General features: G+C 56.7%; 1 protein-coding gene across 8 annotated transcripts in view; it reads left to right on the forward strand.

The window, feature by feature from the left end:
* Positions 1 to 20118, forward strand: part of RGS12 (regulator of G protein signaling 12) — a 111784-nt gene that overhangs the window by 17933 nt on the left and 73733 nt on the right. For all 8 annotated transcript variants that reach the window (XR_014812057.1, XR_014812056.1, XM_084971350.1 and 5 more), the window contains exon 2: positions 7842 to 9819. Coding sequence is in view for 6 of the 8 variants with exons in the window: in XM_084971349.1 (XP_084827475.1) it covers positions 7842 to 9819 (1978 nt within the window). In the remaining 2 variants the exon portion in view is untranslated. The remainder of the gene's footprint in view (positions 1 to 7841; positions 9820 to 20118) is intronic.

Below are 20118 nucleotides of genomic sequence, written 5' to 3' on the forward strand. Positions count from 1 at the left end.
CAGTTTTTGGATGGTATCTTTGGGATTTTCTATGTATCGGATCATGTCATCTGCAAACAGTGACGGTCTTACTTCTTCCTTTCCAATTTGGATTCCTTTTATTTCTTTTTCTTGTCGGATTTCTGAAGCTAGGACTTCCAAACCTATGTTGGATAACAGTGGCGAGAGGGGGCATCCTTGTCTTGTTCCTGCTCTTAGAGGAAAAGCTTTCAGCTTTCTCTGTTGTGTATGTTGTTAGCTATGTGTTTGTCATCTATGGCCTTTATTATGTTGAGTTGTGGTCCCTCTATGACCACTCTCTGGAGGGTTTGTATCATAAATGGGTGTTGAATTTTGTCAAAAGCTTTTTCTGCATTTATTGAAATAAAAATATGATTTTTATTCTTCAATTTGTTAATGTGGTGTATTACATTGATGGATTTGTGGATATTGAAAAACCCTGTGGCTCTGGGATAAATCCCACTTGATTGTGGTACATGATGCTTTTACTATGTGGTTGGATCTGGTTTGCTAACATTTTGTTGAGGATTTTCGCATTTATGTTCATCAGTGGTTATCGGCTTGTAATTTTTTATTCTTGTGATTTTTTTTTTTGTTTGGTTTTGGTGTCAGGGTGATGCTGGCCTCCTAGAATGAATTCAGAAGTGTTCCTTCCTCTGCAGTTGAGGCTGCATCTTTTTGAATTCCCACCTGTCCTGACTGGGATTTCAGGAGACCTCTGGGAGCCCTCCCGTGTGCTGGCTCCCTGGCCTGGGGAGGGGTGAGGGGTGGGCTGGTCGCTGAGAGGGGCTGGCTTTAGGGAAGGGGGTTTGAGGTGCCCTTACACTTGCAGGAGAGGTGTGGGCAGGAGATCAGCAGCTAGGGCACCTGCCCGGGGAGGGTTTGAGTGGCCTGGGGGAGGGGAGGGAAGGGAGCAGTTGGGGGTGAGGGCTGAGCGTGTCTGTGGGCCCAGCTTCAGCCTGAGACGTGTGAAGTGTTTGCAGGCACGAAGGGCTAGAGGCCAACTTGGAGAGGGAGGGTGGGTGGGCAACTCCCCCCCCCGCACTCCGCCCCTGGTGGGAGTAGCCCTTGAGAAGCTGCCAGGAGAGAAGCAGCGTAGCTCTGGGTAATGAGGAAACAAATGAGAGCCTTTACTCTGTTGAGGTTAGAGGCTTGGGTGTCTTCAGACCCAGATGGTGGTGTCAGCTCCCTGAGGGAAGGGGACGGTGAGGGAGGACCTGGGGACTCTGGGGGGCACTGAGTCAGGTGACCTGGATGAGCTGAGCCCGCCTGCGCATTCTCTCTCATGGTTTGGGCACCTGCTGTGCTGGGTGAGTTGGCAGAGGTAGGCGCTGGGCAGGAAGAGTGGCCGTGGCCTCGGGAGAGCTTGCTTCTGGGGGTTGGGAGTGGGTTGGGGGGGTGAGGCGTGTGTCCTGGTGTGTGTGCCTGGCGGGGGTGCTGGGTTTTCTCCGTGTCCCCAAGGGGCTTTCAGGGAGGGGTTGCCGGGTGGGTTTCGGCGCCATGAGCCTTGCCGGGGTGGGGGTTGGAGGTCACTGCAGGGATGGGATTGCTTCGTGGTGGATTTGAGGCACAGGGGCCTGCTGGTGGGTGGGTCCCACAGCTGCTCTGCTCCCTTGAAGAACCCTCTGCGTGGGGACAGAGAAAGCGCAGGGTCCACTCTACTCTGACCCTGCTTAGCTGTGCAGCACAGACGAGTTCTCAACGTCTCTGTGCCTCCATCCCTCATCTGCAAGATGGGACTCATAGTCCGACCTACTCTGCAGCCGCGCTGCTCGGGGACACACGAGCCGGTGGGTGTGGGTCCCCAGAGCAGCTGAGGCCCCGCCGAGGACCGGCCCGGCCCCCGCTGCTGCTGTCCTGGAGCTGTCCTGCTCTTACTCCTGAACTCTCTGCTTCTCCTGCGTGTGCTGGGGGTGTTCTCCCTCCAGCCCGTGTCTGTGTACCATCGTGGCTGGTCTTGGTGGCTTTGGTCATTTGATCCTGTGCTCAGCCCTGGGCCTGTTGCTCTGGGAACACCTGTCACCTTTGTGGCCCAGTGGTGGAGGCTGGCGTGTCCTCACCTCATGCCCATGGCAGAAGCAGAAGTGGGGGCGGAGCCGGGCTGTGCCCAGAGCCCCTTCTTGGAGCGGCTTTCCCAGCCCGGGTCCCTCGTGGGCTCCTGCTCGCCCTGCTCTGCTCCGCTCCGGATCGATGGCTGTTGGCCTCTTGCTCCTCCGTCGTAGGGGCTGGCTGCTGGTTTAGTAGGTGGTGTCTCCTGCCCCAGCCGCCCAACAGAACACCATAGCCCGAGGGGCTTACACCGCCGGCCTGTAATTCTCACGGTCCTGGGGCTGGAGTCCAAGATCAGGGTGCTGGCAGACCCTGGTTCCTCGCCTGGTGGGGGGCAGAGAGCAGGGTCCTGTGTGCCCTGCTTCCCAGGACGCTCGGCTCCCACGAGCTCATCAAATCCAACCGCTCCCAAGGCCCCACCTCCAAATCCATCGCACTGGGTAGCATTTCAGCTTGTGATTTGGGGGACACAGACGTCCCACCCATGGCCGGTGATCCAAGTTGGGCTGTTCCCGGTGCTTCACCTGCGTTGGGATCGCCTGGGCCTTGTCAGAGGCCTCCGCCCAGGGCTCGAAGCCAGGGTCTCTGAGCGCCGAGGTGGGGCCGGGAGCCTGGGGGCAGACGTGCCCATGGAGGCTGGAAACGAGTGCCTCGTGTTTCTTCTGAATTCCACTGTTCACCAGCTCCACTGCTGATTAACACAGTATAAGGGAAACAACCTGTAGGCTGAACTTACAAAACATGATGACGGGGGTTACGGTACTGCTAATATGAATTAGAAGCTGTTCGTGGAGTTCCCGTCGTGGCTCAGTGGTTAACAAATCCGACTAGGAACCATGAGGTTGCGGGTTCGGTCCCTGCCCTTGCTCAGTGAGTTAAGGATCTGGTGTTGCCGTGAGCTGTGGTGTAGGTCGCAGACGCAGCTCGGATCCCGAGTTGCTGTGGCTGTGGTGTAGGCCGGCGGCTACAGCTCCGATTCGACCCCTAGCCTGGGAACCTCCATATGCCAGGGGTGCAGCCCTAGTAATGGCAAAAAGACAAAAGAAGCTGTTTGTAATCAGCAGAAGAACATGGCGGTAAGAGTCGAGTAGAAAGATGCAGGGACCACATAGTCGACAGCTGGGGCTGTGTCACCCAGTGTTGGGACTCCATTCTGCATGTGACACTGGAAATTTTTTCCTTCCCGGAGGCGGCATTGTTTACAGTTTGGAGGAGAAAGCTGGAGGTTTCCTCTTCCCGGAGGAACCGGCAGGGCCTTGCTGACCCTGTCCTGGAAGAGCTCCCGGTGGCAACCGGCGTTTACAGTGGTAGCAGGAGTGACGGCAGCTTTGACGTGTCCTACCTGCGTCGTCTTGATAGTTATCTCCTGGTTACCCCGCATACCCTCCCCACTGGTGCAGTCGTTCCCCTTGTGTGAGTTTCCAGTGGCTCCTGAAACAAGTTCCCACAAACTCAGTGGCTTAAAACACTTCACGTTTATTCCCAGAAAACCTGGGGCCAGAAGTTCGGGATCGGCGCCGCTGGCGGAAGCTCCGGTGTGGACAGGGCTGGTCCCCCTGGAGGTGCCAGGCAGGACCCTTTCCCCAGTGTCCCGTCCAGGTCCCCCATGGCCCTGATCTCTGCTCCCCTCATCCAGGGCCTCTCTCTGACCCCCACCCTCCTGCCCCTGTGACAGAGACCCTGAGATCACATGGGCCTCCCCCCTGTCCCTCCCCAGGGGTCCAGGGTGACCGCCCATCTCAGGATCCTTCACTCCATGCTATCTGCAAGGTCGCCTTGGCTGCGTGAAGCGCCAGGTTCCAGAGACTGGGCGTCTCTGGGGGCCCTGTTCAGCCGCCACACCCTTAAGAAGGTCCAAGGAGAAGACCCTGCCGCACAGGTCACCGCAGACTTTAACGTACACATTTTTTTTTGGCCGGGCCCAAGGCGTGTGGACGTTCCCAGGCCAGGGATTGAACCCAGGTCAGAGCAGTGACCCAAGCTGCTGCAGTGATACCACCAGATACTTAACCTGCTGAGCCACAAAGGAACTCTTTTTTTTTTTTTGGTCTTTTTAGGGCCGCATCCGTGGCATATGGAGATTCCAAGGCTAGGGGTCGAATTGGAGCTGTAGCCACCAGCCTACGCCAGAGCCACAGCAACGCGGGATCCAAGCCACATCTGCAACCTACACCACAGCTCACGGCAACGCCGAATCCTTAACCCACTGAACAAGGCCAGGGATCGAACCCGCAACTTCATGGTTCCTAGTCGGATTCTTTTCTGCTGCGCCACGATGGGAACTCCTAATATACTAAATTTTTTTTTTGTCTTTTTGTCATTTCTTGGGCCGCTCCCAGGGCATATGGAAGTTCCCAGGCTAGGGGTCTAATTGGAGCTGTAGCTGCTGGCCTAGACCAGAACCACAGCAATGCAGGATCCAAGCCGCGTCTGCGACCTACACCACAGCTCACAGCAATGCCGGATCCTTAACCCACTGAGTGAGGCCAGGGATCGAACCCGCAACCTCATGGTTCCTAGTTGGATTTGTTAACCACTGCGCCATGATGGGAACTCCCTAAAATACTAATTGCTAATGATGAATGTTCAATAGTTAAATTCCAGTCGTAATGTTTAAATGATTAATTTAGCATCACTTAGATATCAAATAATACGGTAATGTAGAAATGAACTGTCCCTTTTTTACTCTTATGTATCATAAAATAATTTTACTCAAACATGCCTCCTGCATATCAGTGTCTTCATCATCCCTGAAGCTGTTCTTGGAGTCATCTAATACCTTACTCTCTATTTCGTCTCGCTCTTTCACTCTTTTTTTTAGGGCTACACTCGTGGCATATGGAGGGTCCCGGGCTAGGGGTTGAATTGGAGCTGGAGCTGGAGCTGCTGACCCACACCACAGCCACAGCAACGCGGGATCCGGGGATGGAAACTGCGGCCTGGTGGGTACTAGTCAGATTTGTTTCTGCTGAGCCACAACGGGACTCCTAGGTCTTCCACTTGTTCTGTGTGTGCATAAATTACTTTGAATTATGCTTCTGCTACTGAAAACTTTATCCTAAGGCACGAGAATTTCTTCTGAAAACTTAAAACAATTATTTAAAAGAGTACACTCATTAGAAAATATGTTCTGTATGTTGGATCTTCACTATATAATCACGCACTGTATTGCCCTTTTTTTCTAATGGCCACCCTCGTGGTATATGGAAGTTCTTGGGCCAGGGACTGATTCCAAGCCACAGCTGCGGCAACAACAGGTCCATTAATACACTGCGCCCAAGCTGCTGCAGTCAGGTTCTTAACCCACTGAGCCACAGTGGGAACTCCCCTCCCTATATTGCCTTTTTTTTTTTTTTTTTTTTGTCTTTTCTAGGGCTGCACTTGTGGCATATGGAGGTTCCCAGGCTAGGGGTCTAATTGGAGCTACAGCTGCCGGCCTACACCACAGCCACAGCAATGTGGGATCCGAGCCGAGTCTTCGACCTACACAGCTCAGGGCAATGCCGGATCCTTAACCCACTGAGCGAGGCCAGGGATTGAACCTGCTACCTCATGGTTCCTAGTCGGATTCATTAACCACTGAGCCATGACGGGAACTCCCCCATATTGCTTTTTAAAGTGATCTTTAAAGGGTTTTTTGCAGAAAGGAGTCCCCACTGTGGCCCAGCTGCCGTCCTCTGCCAGGGTCCTGAGCACCCTTACCCACGGGACGGCTCCCTGCACCTCAGCTGTTGTGCTGACACCCTTCCTTGGAGGCTGTGTGCCCGGCAGAGGGGTCCCCGGGGCCGCCCCCAATAAGCCCTGGCTCCGAGTCTCTGACGGGCTTCTCGGGGACAGCACGCCACGCATGTTGCCACAAGGTGTTGCTGGGGGACTGGGCGCAGCCCGTGTCACTCCCGGGACCTCGCCCCTCGGCCCCGTCCCTTCGCTGGTTCCGCTTTGCAGCCTCTCGCTGCCGTGGATCACAGCCCTGAGAACAAGTGTGTGTGTCCAGCCCTGCGTGTCCTCCTGCCCGACACCTGCGGTGGCCCTGGGGCCCCCGACATGAGTTTGTTTTCCATGACAACCAATCCTTCTCACTATGAAGTCCTCCCCTGGAACAATGAGCGTTAAATTCCTTCGCTCTCTCTTTGGTTGTTCATCTGTCGTCTCGAGCGGGAGGGCTTCTCTAGTACCTGCGGCTAATGGGGTTCCCTGCACGGTGCCTTGATCAGAATAAGGGGCTCGAGGGAGGTGGTGGATGTGAGAGGAAACACGGGGACGCCCCTTCCTGGGGGGAAGTTTGTGATCAAAGGTGGGGCTGGACTGGGGGTCGTGCAGCTGCCTTTCCACCACAGGTCGCTGCCAGCTCTGCCTTCTCTCAGCCGTGCCAGCGGGCTCCCAGGGAGGGAGTGCTGGCGTCTCCCGGACTCGCCCCTGCCGCCCTGACAGCGGGTCCTGTGTTCCTCAAACGCGGGACAGGATCAGCCTTGGCGAGACCAGCGCTAGAAGGAAACCGCCTGAGAAAAGCCTTTTGCTTTGGAGGGAGGCTTGCCAGGCTGACTTTGGATCTGCCGCACAGAGCTTCTGCGCCTCCTCCATTCTGACGTTTGTGTGATCAGACTCTTTCCATGACACTTGTGTTGGGAGTTCTCTTTTCACAAGATGCACTGGCACCGTCTCCGGTACTGGTACCGGCACTGTTTCCTTGGCTCTGTTAGGTATTGGACCTGTTTCCTTGGTACCATTTGGTGCTGGTGCTGGTGCTCTTCCCTTGGTTCTGTTAGGTATTGGTGCTGTTTTCTTGGTACTATTAGGTACTGGCACTGGCACTGGCACTGGTACTCTTTCATTGGTACCACCTCAGGTACTGGTCCTGTTTCACTGGCATCGTCTCAGGTTCTGATACTAGTACAGTTTCCTTGGTACTATTAGGTACTTGTACTGTTTATTGGTACCATCTCAGGTACTGGTGCTCTTTCACTGGCACCATCTCAGGTACCGGTACTGGTACTGTTTCCTTGGTACTATTTAGGTACTGGTCCTGGTCCTATTTCATTGGTACCACCTTAGGTACTGGTCCTGTTTCACTGGCACCGTCTCAGGTAGTGGTACTGGTACTGTTTCCTTGGTACCATCTCAGGGATCGGTCCTGTTTCCCTGGCACCGTCTCAGGGACTGGTCCTGTTTCCCTGGCACCGTCTCAGGGACTGGTCCTGTTTCCCTGGCACTGTCTCAGGGATCGGTCCTGTTTCCCTGGCACCGTCGCAGGGACTGGTACTGGTACTGTTTCCTTGGTACTATTTAGGTACTGGTCCTGGTCCTGTTTCGTTGGCACCGTCTCAGGGATCAGTCCTGTTTCCCTGGCACCGTCTCAGGGACTGGTCCTGTTTCTCTGGCACCGTCTCAGGGACTGGTCCTGTTTCCCTGGCAGCGTCTCAGGGATCGGTCCTGTTTCCCTGGCACCGTCGCAGGGACTAGGACTGGTACTGTTTCCTTGGTACTGTTTAGGTACTGGTCCTGGTCCTGTTTCGTTGGCACCGTCTCAGGGACCGGTCCTGTTTCCCTGGCACCGTCGCAGGGACTAGGACTGGTACTGTTTCCTTGGTACTGTTTAGGTACTGGTCCTGGTCCTGTTTCGTTGGCACCGTCTCAGGGACCGGTCCTGTTTCCCTGGCACCGTCGCAGGGACTGGTGCTCTCTCCTTGGTACTCTTGGGTCCTGGTGCCGTTCCACCGGTCCCGTCTCGGGGGGTGCGCGCAAGCGGCAGAGACGGGGTCTTTGGTAACGAGCCCTTTACTCTTCTTCCCCAGGGCGTCATGTCAAGGAGACGCGTGGGGGCCTCCAGCCTGCTCCGCGCCATGGATCCGCTGGGATGAGGAGCTACGCCCCCGGGCCCGGAAGCGCGGCGAGATGTTCAGAGCGGGGGACCCCGGGGAGCGGCCGCTGCTCGGGCCGCCGGCCCCTCGCGTGCGGAGCGTGGAGGTGGCCCGAGGGCGGGCGGGCTACGGCTTCACGCTCTCGGGCCAGGCGCCTTGTGTGCTCAGCTGCGTCATGAGAGGGAGCCCCGCGGACTTCGTGGGCCTCCGTGCCGGGGATCAGATACTGGCCGTCAACGAAATCAACGTGAAGAAGGCGTCGCACGAGGACGTGGTGAAGCTGATCGGCAAGTGCTCCGGGGTCCTGCACATGGTGGTCGGCGAGGGCCTCGGCCACGGGGACTCGTGCTCCAGCGACGAGGAGGTGGGCTTCTACGAAGGAAAGGGCCGGCTGAAGCCCAAGCTCGATTCCAAGGCCCTGGGGATAAACAGGGCGGAGCGAGTGGTCGAGGAGATGCAGTCCGGGGGCATTTTCAACATGATCTTTGAGACCCCGGGGCTGCGCGCGAGCAGCTCGGAGCCCGCGCCCTTGAAACAAAGGTCCCTTTCAGAGTCGGCCGCTGGGCGGCTGGACCTTGGCCACGAAAGCGGGAAGGACCCGGGTCTCAAGCCGCTTTCCAGGGAGGAGCTGGCGAAAGGGGGGAACGATGACCCTGTGTTCCGGGTTGGGCTGGAGCAGCACGAAGACCTTGGGCTGGACGCCAGCATTTTGAACGTCGCCATGGTCGTGGGCTACCTGGGCTCCATCGAGCTGCCGTCCACCGGCGGCAGCCTGGAGTCGGACAGCGTGCAGGCCATCCGGGGCTGCCTGCGGCGCCTGCGGGCCGAGCAGAAGATCCACTCCCTGGTGACCATGAAGGTCATGCACGACTGCGTGCAGCTCTGCACGGACAAGGCCGCCGTCCTGGCGCGCTACCCGGCTGAGCGGCTGGCCTTCAGTGCCGTGTGCCCGGACGACAGGAGGTTTTTTGGGCTCGTGACCATGCAGGCGAGTGACCCGGGGAGCCTGGCGCAGGAGGAGGAGGGCGTCCTGCGGACGTCCTGCCACGTGTTCATGGTGGACCCGGACCTGTTCAGCCACAAGATCCACCAGGGCATCGCCCGGCGCTTTGGGTTTGAGTGCACGGCCGACCCGGACACCAACGGCTGCCTGGAGTTCCCCGCGTCCTCGCTCCCCGTCCTCCAGTTCATCTCCGTGCTCTACAGGGACATGGGTGAGCTGATCGAGGGCGTGCGGGCCCGGGCCTTTGTGGACGGGGACGCGGACGCCCACCAGAACACCAGCACCAGCAGCAACAGCGACAGCGGCATCGGGAACTTCGCCCCCGAGGACAGGAGCAGCCGCGTGCTCGTGGTGGACCTGGGCGCCGGCTCGAGCAGGCACGGCCCGGGCAGCGGCGCCTGGGAGGGGGCGGGCGGGCGGGGCTGCCCGCCCTGGGCTGCGCCCTGGAACGGGGCTTTCTGCCATGACCCGGAGGCGGCCCCGGGTGAGGCCGCTCCGCAGGCTGACAGGGGCTGGGACCTCGGGAAGCACCTGGGGCCCGCGTCGCACGTGGAGGGCCCCCCGGCCTCCTTGCGCTCTTCGGTGCCCCCCTCCAAGAGGGGCGCTGCAGGCTCCGGCGGGGGTTTTGGCCAGCGGTGGCTCCCGGTCCACGTCCTGCAGGAGTGGCAGTGCGGGCACGCCAGCGACCAGGAGTCCTACACAGACTCCACCGACGGCTGGTCCAGCATCAACTGCGGCACGCTGCCCCCGCCCATGAGCAAGATCCCCGCCGACCGCTACAGGCTGGAGGCCAGCCCGGCGCAGCCCGCGCCCAGCGCGCAGAGGAGGGACTGGGCCAGGAAGGCTCTCGGGATGCAGAACATCTTTGGTCCCCATCGAAATGTCAGAAAGACTAAGGAGGACAAAAAGGTAGGCCTGTGGGGGGAGGCTCCGTCCAGGAGAGCGGGGCTTTGTGGCGTGGTCACTGCCTGGTGGGACGGTGGCCCCTCGGTGCCCAGCTCCCCTCCTGGCTCCTCTGGTTGCCCTGGTGCCTCCGTCGCTTCACAGCAGGTCTGCTGGCCCTAAGTGCCGCAGGCAGTCATCCTGGGCAGATGGTGGCCGAAGGGACGGCGACTTCCCCGCTTCCCGCCCTGTCCTGCTGCCGGTGCCAAAGAGTCCTGTCCCTGTGGCCTCTTCGAAGGCCGTTTGGTCTCTGGCCCCCGTGGCTGAGGCAGGGCGCCCTTCCGAGGTGAGAAAATTCAGGACGGGGAGCTTCAGCTTGGTGTTTCCTTCGTCAGGAAAGTCCTGCTACAAGGAAACTGCCAGCCGAGGTCCACAGCGGCTCCAGCATCAAACAGCTGGGGGGCAGGTGTGGCTTGGCATCGCCCTCAAGTCCCCCCGACCACTGGTGTGCCCCTGGTGTGTCATGGCTTATCGGAAATGCATCTGACTAGCTAGCATCCATGAGGACCCAGGTTCGATCCCTGGCTTCACTCAGTGGGTTAAGGATCCAGTGTTGCCATGAGCTGTGGTGTAGGTTGCAGACGCGGCTCAGATGCCACGTTGCTGTGGCTGTGGTGTAGGCCGGCAGCTGCAGCTCCAATTCGATCCCTAGCCTGGGATCTTCTGTTTGCCGCAGGTGTGGCCCCCGAAAAAAGAGAGAAAGAAAAAGAAAAGACCTTCCCTGTGTTTGTTCGCAGTTTTGTTCTCAGTCGCTGAAAATCTCCCAGGAAAACCCTCCAGCAGCCACTGGCGGGTCTGGGTGCGGTGGTGGGGGCTTGCGCGGTGGGGGAGGCTGTGGGCAGGGCCGGGGTGCCGCTGAGTGTGCTGCTCGCCGTCAGTCTCCTTCCCTAATGATTATTTTTCGCCATGAAACACGTTAGAGAAAACGTAACGCTGGAGGAAGGGATCGCCTCCCCCAACGACGGTGCGACCCTGCGACGTGCCTGCGCACGTGCAGACTTTGCTGCTCTGAACCCGGCCATGATCGTACGGTGTAGACTGCATTGCTGCCGTGGCCGGGCAGAGGGGGTCGGCCTCGTGAGCACCTTCCCCTGGTTCCCGTGGTCTGAACGGCACGGAACTGCTGGGCTCTCCTTCCCACGCCCCCGCTGGGCCACCAGCATCCTGGGTGTCCCCGTCGTGCGGGGAGGGGAGGCTCTGGAAGCTGGCTAAAAGGTTATCTGAAACTGGGCCCCTCTCCAGCCCTGCGAATACCCATCGTCCTGCCGGGTTTGCACCCTTGCCGGGTGTACACGCGCACTCACACCGCAGGGGTGAAGGGTGTGTGCGTCCTCTGTGGACACAGGACGCCGCAAGTGCGTGCACTTGAGCGAATGCGGAGCCCGCACCGTCTCCGGTCACTGGCCGTGGGGTCCGGCCTCAGAGACCCGGGCGGCAGGGACACGCGCTCCCCGCGCTCCATCTCGGCTTCAGCAGGCGGGGTGAAGCTGGCTCACCATGCAAACCTTGCGCTTCTTTTTTTCCCCAAAGACTATTTTTTAGCGCAGTCTTAGGTTTATAAGAAAATTGAGAGGAAGGCACAGAGATTCCCCTCTGCCCTGAAGACACACACAGCCTCCCTCGCCAGAGGGACTTTGTCACCGTACCGATGTGTGCCGGCGTGTCATCATCCCCAGAGTCCCTGCTTTTTCTACTAGAGTCCGTCTTGGTGTTTGCCTTCTCTGGGTGTGGCTGCGTGTTTAACGACCTGTAGCCACGCAGAGCCGCTTCTCTGCCCTGAAGCCCCGCGCTCTGCCTGGTCCTTCCTCCCCCCGCCCCCGGCCCCTGGCCCCCAGCAACCACTGATCTTTTGATCGTCTCTGTCGTCTGGCTGTTTCCAGAGTGGCAGATAGTTGGAGTCAGACCGTCTGTAGCCTTTTCAGGTTGGCGTCTGTCGTCTGTTAACTTCAGCATTTAGGTTCCCCCATGGCTGTTCGTGGTTCGGGAGCTCATTTCTCCTTAGCCCTGAGTAATCCCGAGGTCTGGAGACGCTGCCTTTAATTTCCATCCACCTTCTGAAGGACGTCTTGGTTGCTCCCAGGTTCTGGCAGCTCTGAGTAAAACTGCTGCAAACACACGTGTGCGGGTTTGTGTGTGGCCATAGCTCTTCAGCTTCCTTGGGTAGGTGCCAAGGAGTGGGACTGCTGGATGGTGTGGTAAGCATGGGCTTAGTTTTGCAAGAAACTGTCTTCCAAAGCGCCTGCCCTGTTCTGAGTTCCCACCAGCAAGGACGGAGTCCCTGCGGTTCCACAGCCTGGCCCCCGTTGGTGCCGTCAGCGTGCGGCATCTCGTGGTGGCGCTAACCTGCACGTCCCTTACGACACCATGGGGACCCTCTTTTCGTGTGCCTACTTGTCATCTGTGTATCTTCTTCGGTGAGGTGTCTGCTAGGATGTTTGGCCCGCTTTCTAGTCAGATTGTTTTCTTATTGTTGAGTTTAAATGTTCTTTTGGATGACAGGTCACCAGATGTGTCTTTTACAAATACTTCCCCTGCCTGTGGCTTATCTTTTCATTCTCTTGTCTTTTGCAGAGCATACATTTGTAATTTTAACGAAGTTCAGCTTATCAGTTCTTTCTTTCGATTCTTTCCTTTACGCCATAGAGGCATCACCCAAAGCCGCCTGGCTTTCCTCCTGTGCTTCCTTCTAGGCGTTTCATGGTTTTACTTAACATCCAGGTCTGTGGTCTGTTTTGAGTTAATTTTCTGAAGGCTCTAAGTTCTTTGTCTAGATTCTCTTTGGTGCCCGTGCATGTCCTGCTGTTCCAGCAGCATTTGTAAAACACACTCTCTTTGTTCCCTTGTGTTGTTTTTGCTCCTCTCTCAGAGGTCCGTGGGCCGTACTTGGGAAGGTCTTGGGCTTCCTTTTATATCCATGTGTCTGTCTGTCTGTCTGTCTGTCTAGGTGTCTATCTTTGGCTGCGGCGTATCTCTCCAAGGCATCTAGCTGTCTATCTTGAGTGCCTTGATCGGGATCTCAGTTCCCAGACCAGGGACTGAACCCGGGCCACAGAGGTGAAAGAGCCAAATCCTGACCACTAGACCACCAGGGAACTGGTGGGTTTTGTTTGTGCCGTAACACAAGAATGAAGCGCTTGCCGTGGAGCTGGCGTGTCTCTGGTGCTGGAAGCTACCAGTGAAGTGGCAGCTGTTGCTTGCGTTGACTGGATGGGGTGCCGTGAGCTCATCGGCTCGCAGACAGGTGACATTCCTCTTCTAGTGCGATGGACCCACAATCTACCTAAAAATTAGCAGTAACAAATTGTACTTTATTTCATTCCAGCTGAGACCGCCTCGGGCGTGCCCAGGCCTCTTTGCTCTGTGAACTGGGTGTTTCTGCTTTATTAGCGCAGTCGAATCCCTCAGCCCCCGCTGGAGCCGCAGAAGCGTCCCGAGGTGGGTGTCCTGGTGTCCCTCCCGGCCTGGCCGAGCTGGCGGGAGGAGAGCAGAGGACAGGCCAGGAAGGGTTGGGTGAAGGAAGTGCCAGAAATTCGAAGAGGAAAGAGGGCAGGGGAGAGCCAGCGGTCACGGGAGGTCGAGTAGTTGGTGTCGGAGTTACTGTAGATTCTCCAGGGCGGCCGTGGCTCTGTGTCTCTCTCTGCACAAAATCAGGCTGCGCCTGTCAGATCTGCCCAGGACTCAGAAAACACCCCAGCGATTTGAACGGGGAGACGTTAGTGTGAAGACCCCTTAACTAGACCCAAGGTGGCTAACTGCCAAGAGGAGAGGTGACAGCAGAGGGGGCGAGGGCAGCAGATGGGGGGAGGCCTCGAGCCAGAGGAGGGGCCCGAGGGGTGCAGCCTGGAGCAGGCTGCCTGGGTCACAGGTCCATACCCCCTGCCTGGAAAACAGCCCGACAGGACCCCCTGCAGCCGGCTGGTGACTGGTCAGAGATTTCCTTAGCGGCCTGGGGCTGGTCAGCCTGCCCGTCTTTGCGGGGGGCCCTGTGTGCCGGTGGCCGCACCTCTGGGGCCATCACTCCTGCAGGCCCTCGGGGTCAGCGGGGGGGGGTGGGGAGCGGGCGTAGCCCTGCATGTGGGTGCAGCCCCCAGGGTCTTGTGGATTCTGGGGAGCTTTTCAGACCCTGGGTGGACTCTTCGTGGCCCGGCTTTTCCCTTTGAGCGAGTCCTGTGTCCCTGGCAGGTGTTGTCTGTGGCCAGTGGGCAGCTTCGGCCTGGACAGCTGAGAGCCAGTGAGCTCCTGCTGTCAGGGGCGAGCACACCAGAGCCCAGGCCTGGGGGCCCCGCCTGGCTGCCCTTGCCCTAGGCTCTGGCTCCCTCTCTCTGTCCTAGCATGGTCTTTGGTGGCCTCTGTCCGTTATGGTGGCTTCCGTGTTATACTCGACGACTCTTCATGTGAAAGGGTCCCTTTGACACCCTGGCCCGCGCGCAGCCTTAATTCTGCATGTGCGCCCAAAAAGGCAACCCCGGGACCGGGACAGGGACGTAGCGCTGCCCCCGCCACCAGCCAGCCTCTGAGCGTCTGTTCTTGTGCAGATGGATGGTCGCCTTTTTGTTAGGCGCCTTCCCCAGGGCTTTGTCCCGTCCTCTTGAGCCTTTGCACCCCAAGCCCGGTGTGGATCTGGGCTTTCTGGGACCCCTTCCTCCCGTGGGAGCTGGGGGTCGGGGAGCAAGCCAAGGAGAAGCCCTCGCACGCTTGCCGTCCAGGCGGGCGCCCCTCCACCTCGGGCTCTTTCATGACGCTGGTCAGGTGAGGTTTGCAGAGGTGACCGCTCGGCTTTCCGACCTCTTCCCGGGGACACCCAACGCGCTGACGCCTAAAGCTCGGACCCTGCAGTGCTCCCGAGGTGGACGACCCCATCACCCGCTTTCTCGCTGGGGAGCCGTGGGGGGCTGGGGTGGGGAGCCGGGAGCCCAGCGCTCCTAGACGTAGAGGTAGCCGAGTGTAGGGATAGTGTTTTTAAGTGGATGATTTTCCGTCTTGTTCACTTTGCCTTTCTTTCTGCCTCGTGTCTGTGCCCAGTCGGGGCAGAAGTTGGTACGAGTGAAGCAAAGTGGAAAGCTGTGAGGAGCGGAGTTCCCTGGTGGTGCAGCGGGTTAAGGATCTGGCATTGTCACCGCTGTGGCTCTGGTCCCTGCTGTGGTGCAGGTTCGATCCCTGCCCCGGGAACGTCTGCATTCCTTGGACAAAGCCAAAAAAAGAGCCTATGGAATAAGAAAAGGGATTAATGTGGAAGAAAAAAATGCAGGCTCTTGAAATGCTGTCTCTATTATCAAAAATGATTCAGTTATGTTTAATTTGAGGGACAATATTATTTATTTGTGCCTTGATAAAAATGATATTCTAAAAATAATACTAATTAAAATGTCTGGTTAAATAGTTAAATCCACATTCATTTTTCTTTTTTTGGTCTTTTTAGGGCCGCACTCGCGGCATATGGAGGTTCCCAGGCTAGGGGTCTAATCGGAGCTGTGGCTGCCGGCCGACGCCACGGCCACATAGGATCCAAGCTGTGTCTTTGACCTACACCACAACTCACGGCAATGCTGGATCCTTAACCCACTAGGAGAGGCCAGCGATCAAACCCGTGTCCTCATGGATACTAGTTGGGTTGGTTAACCACTGAGCCATGATGGAAACTCATAATTCCACACTCTTAAACTTTGTACATGATGGATTTTAGATGTTTTTAAGACGGAAATATGCTATTATGAGAAGATGTAAAGGATTTTTTTTTATGATTTTGAGATGAATTAATAAGTACTTAAATATTTCTCAGTTTAACTTTTAATATGGCAAGTATTCATAGATGAAGCCCACCCTGAGCCCTTTGGGGTCACTTACCAGCGTGCACAGGCCCCCTGGGCTGGTGTTTGAGGACCGCTGTGGCAGAGACGCATGGGTGCAGAAGGAGAGACGCTCAGGAGTGAGTCATTTCCAAGCTGGCAGTAGTAGAGGCACTGAAATCTCCTTTTGGTTAAACAAAAAATGCTTATTGACAGTGCAGTGAAGAAAAATGTGTTTTCATACTGTAGGCTCCATGTGTTCATTTACAAGTAATATGAGGTTCGGCCTCAACAAGGGTTTAAAGTGGCCTGAAGCCGCAGGGTCGTGCTCTCCCGCCTGTGCGTTGGGCAGCACGCCCAGGGCTGGCGTGGAGGCTCCCCTTCATCATGGACTAGGCTCCTTCTGTTGCGTTGTCGCTGATGTCCATGTGTGCCTCCACTTGAACTTGAGACAGCTTCCATCCAACCTTCCAACCTGCAGGAGGGGGCAGCCTGAAGAAGGGGTTACTGCAGGGAGCGGGAGGTCCTACAGGAGCCGGGAGACTGCAGGGGTTGGGGCGTCCTGCAGGAGGGAGGGGGGCCCTGCAGGGGAAGGGGGCCCTGCAGGAGGGGGGCCCCCAGGAGGGGGGAAGGGAGAGGTGGAGTCTCCCTTAGAAGGTGCCGGAAGCTGCTGGAACCCTGCTGTGCCTCATTGGTCAGGCTTTGTCACATGGCTGCGTCCTGCTGCAAGGGAGGCAGGGAAGTGCAGCTGCACCAGCAGGTGTCCAGCCCAGTCACTCACTCGAGGGGCCTTGGCTCTTACTCTGCTGTGGGGTGGGTCACGTATCACCCACGAGAAGCCCCCATGTTGCATGAAGTGACAAAGAAGGTCACACACGTGTATTTAATATGATCCTGCTTTTTTTTTTTTTTTGTCTTTTCTTGCCTTTTCTAGGGCCTCTTCCCACGGCATATGGAGGTTCCCAGGCTAGGGGTCTTTTCAGAGCTATAGCCGCCGGCCTGCATCACAGCCACAGCAACACGGGATCCGAGCTGCGTTTACAACCTACACTCAGCTCACGGCAACGCCGGATCCTTCACCCACTGAGCAAGGCCAGGGATGGAACCCACAACCTCGTGGTTCCCAGTCGGATTCGTTAACCACTGCGCCAAGACAGGAACTCCCCTGATCCTGCTTTTATGTAGAGTATTTCAACGCCCCCCAAATAAACCTCCACGTTTTAGAGCACAGGCCCGTTTGTAAGTACATATGTAGCAAAGACTGGAAGGACCCCCTCAGTGGGAAGCAGTATTTCCCCAGGGTGGTCAGTGGAACTGGGACGTTCCGGTCTTACTTCGTGGTGTTTTGATTTTTGTTTGGGAAAATGAACATATTTTACTTACTAAAAATAATTCCTTTGGAGAAAAAGTGGCAGTTTTTTTCCTTAATTTTTTGAATAAGGACAAAGTGAGGATTGGTACTGGGAGCTGTGGCCCTGGGCTGCCAGCCAGGATGGCACTGGATTCAACAAACAGATTTTGTGCCTTTTTTCTAGTACAATGAGAGGAAGTTTTAAAATAGATTGTAAAAAAAAGTCTGGAGAATACTAAAGAGGCCAGGCTAGGGCCCCACTATTTAAATCTCTCTCTCAAAAAAAGCAGCTTTGATCTTTGCCCTGGTAAACAGAGCCCTCGGGCGACCCCGCATCCCTCTGCTGAGCGGTCTGGGAGATAAACGCTGTGGGACGACGGCCGCGCACGCGGTCTCCTCGGTCCTGCCCAAGGGGTTCCTGTGCTCTCTTTGGGGCTCCGGCCGCAGGGGCCCCTGTGACCGAGGCTGGTCTCTGCGCCACGGGCTCAGGGGAGAAGCTCTTGGCCCTCCTGGAATAGGCAGGGCGGGGCTTCCCGGAGCAGGTGGACGGGAGGAGAGCGGGGACCCCCGAGGTGCGGAAGCAGCGAGGGGCAGGGACTCAGAACGGCCCCGCGTGCCGTCCCCTGGTGTGGAGTCTCCAGGAAAAGCGAGAATATTCAGAGCTAAGTGGCCACCACGCTCCTGCCAGAATCTGAAGGGTGTCAAGTGCGTGGGGCCCTTACTGATTAGTTTTGCTGTTTCTTCGGCTCTTTTTTTTTAATTTAAATTTTTCCATTACAGTTAATTTACAGTGTTCTGTCCATTTCAACTGTACAGCTTTGTAAAAATGGCTTTTTAATGCAGTCTTCTTTCTTTTTAATTAAATGAAATTAATTAAAAAATTTTTTTGGCCATGCCATGGCAGTGACCTGAGCCGCTGCAGTGACAACGTCAGATCCTTAACCCACTGCGCCAGCAGGAAACTCCAGCAACACAGTCTTCAGCAACGTGTTTTTATTTATTTATTTTGTCTTTTTAGGGCCGCACCTGTGACACACGGAGGTTCCCAGGCTAGGGGTCGAATCGGAGCTGTAGCCCCGGCCTACACCACAGCCACAGCAGCGCGGGATCCAAGCTACGTCTGTGACCTGCACCACAGCTCACAGCAAGGCCAGGGATCGAACCCGCATCCTCCTGGATATTAGTCAGATTCGTTTCCACTTTGCCACAAAGGGAACTCCAGCAACGTGTTTTTAATATCTTTTCAAAGATTTACCCAGGATATCATCTGCAGCTGCCGTTCGTCGTTTTAGCTGCGTGATATGCCATTGTGTGAGCACCCCCCCCCCCAGCCATTAACAGAACGACCGACGAGGAACCTCCTTGCACGGCCTCCGGTGTGTCTGCGAAGGGGGTCCTCGGGGGTCTGTCCAGTGTGTGGAAGGGCTGGCTCGGCACAGAGGGCCGCTGTTAAGCTCTGGTCTTTGTGCCCGTTCGCATTGACAGTGGACGGGGGGCTGGAGCAGGACAGATTTACTTCCTGACTTAAAGCACTGCAGTGGTTCCCGGCGCCTTGAGGACCCACCGCATCAGTCACCCCACAGCCCTGGAACCATCCGGAGATAAGGCCTCCGGGCGCTTGTCCTCCGTCCTCTGTGAGCGGACCCCCTCCAGCCAGCACGGAGCATCCTGGCTTCTCCCTCTTAGCCTTGGCAGTGGGGGCGAGAGTCTCCAGGACGGGCCTCTCCCGGGAGGCGGCTCCGGCCTCCCTCTGCCGACGTGTCACTCTCCCCTGGCGTTCCCACCATCGAGGCCGCCGCAACCTAACCGCCAAGTCCCAAGACGCGGAGACGTTTAGTCCAGGTCCCAGGTCTCAGTAGGATTTGCTGGGAGCGCCCTGACCTCGCAGAAGCGCGCTGGTTTCCCAGCAGCCCCAGACCGGCCAGGGCGCGAGCTCAGAGTACCCCACATCCGGCGACACTGGCCGCCGTCCGCCTCCTCGAAGCTTGCCAGCCCACGAGCTGCAAAACGGTGTCTGGCCGCGGCTTTCGTTTGCATCCCTTAGATCATAAAGGTTTTTTATTTAAAAAAAATGTATTGGGGTTCCCGTGGTGGCTCAGCAGGCTAAGAGCCCGACCCGTATCTGTGAGGATATGGATTTGATCCCTGGCCCCACTCAGCGAGTTAAGGATCTGGCTTGGCCGTGACCTGTGATGTAGGTCGCAGATGCTGCTCAGATCCCGAGCTGCTCTGGCTGTGGTGGAGGCCGGCAGCTGCAGCGCGGATCCGTCCCCTCGCCTGGGAACTTCCATGTGCTGCTGCGGCGGCCCTAAATATATATACATATTTACTTTAATGGCCTCACCCGAGACATATGAACTTTTCCTGGGCAGGGGATTGAATCCGACCTGCTGCTGTGAGCTATGCTGCAGCTGTGGCAACGCCAGATCCCCCAACCCACTGTGCCAGGCTGGGGATCAAATCTGTGCTTCCGAAGGGACGCAAGCCGCTGTAGTCAGATTCTTCACCTGCTGTGCCACAGCGGGAACTCCTGGATCATAAAGACTTGATTTCCTCTTTGTTGTGGGGCCTACTGAAACCTTGGCCCATTGCTCTGTTGGGATGTCTTTCTCTGATTGGTAGGCGTTCTAGGCTCTGGCTCTCAGCTTTTGCTGATTATGTCTGTCCCATGAACGCCCCCAGTGTTCCACGTGCTGTGGCATCTTGATGAACAGAAATTCTTGACTTTAATGTCATCAGCTTTTTGCTTATACTGTTTTTTTGGTGTTTTTTTTTTTGTTTTTTTTTTTTTTTTTTGCTTTTTTTAGGGCTGCACCTGTAGCACATGAGGTTCCCAGGCTAAGGGTCGAATCAAAGCTGCAGCTGCTGGCCTACACCACAGCCACAGCAAGGTGGTATCTGAGCCTTGTCTGTGACCTACACCGCAGTTCACGGCGATGCCAGATCCTTAACCCACTGAGTGAGGCCAGGGATTGAACCTGCAACCTCATGGTTCCTAGTTGGATTTGTTTCTGCTGCGTCACAGCGGGAACTCCTGATTTGCTGCTTTCTATATGCAGCTGCCTTGCCAAGGCTCCTTCTGTGTTGGTTAATCTTTGTCATCATGAGTGTGTTGAATTTTAGCCTCTC

The sequence above is a fragment of the Sus scrofa genome, chromosome 8, assembly GCF_054392235.1.
Source record: "Sus scrofa isolate SSC_HxYL_T2T_F1_AM1 chromosome 8, Sscrofa_HxYL_maternal_Yorkshire_Landrace_v2.0, whole genome shotgun sequence".
NCBI lineage: Eukaryota > Metazoa > Chordata > Mammalia > Artiodactyla > Suidae > Sus > Sus scrofa.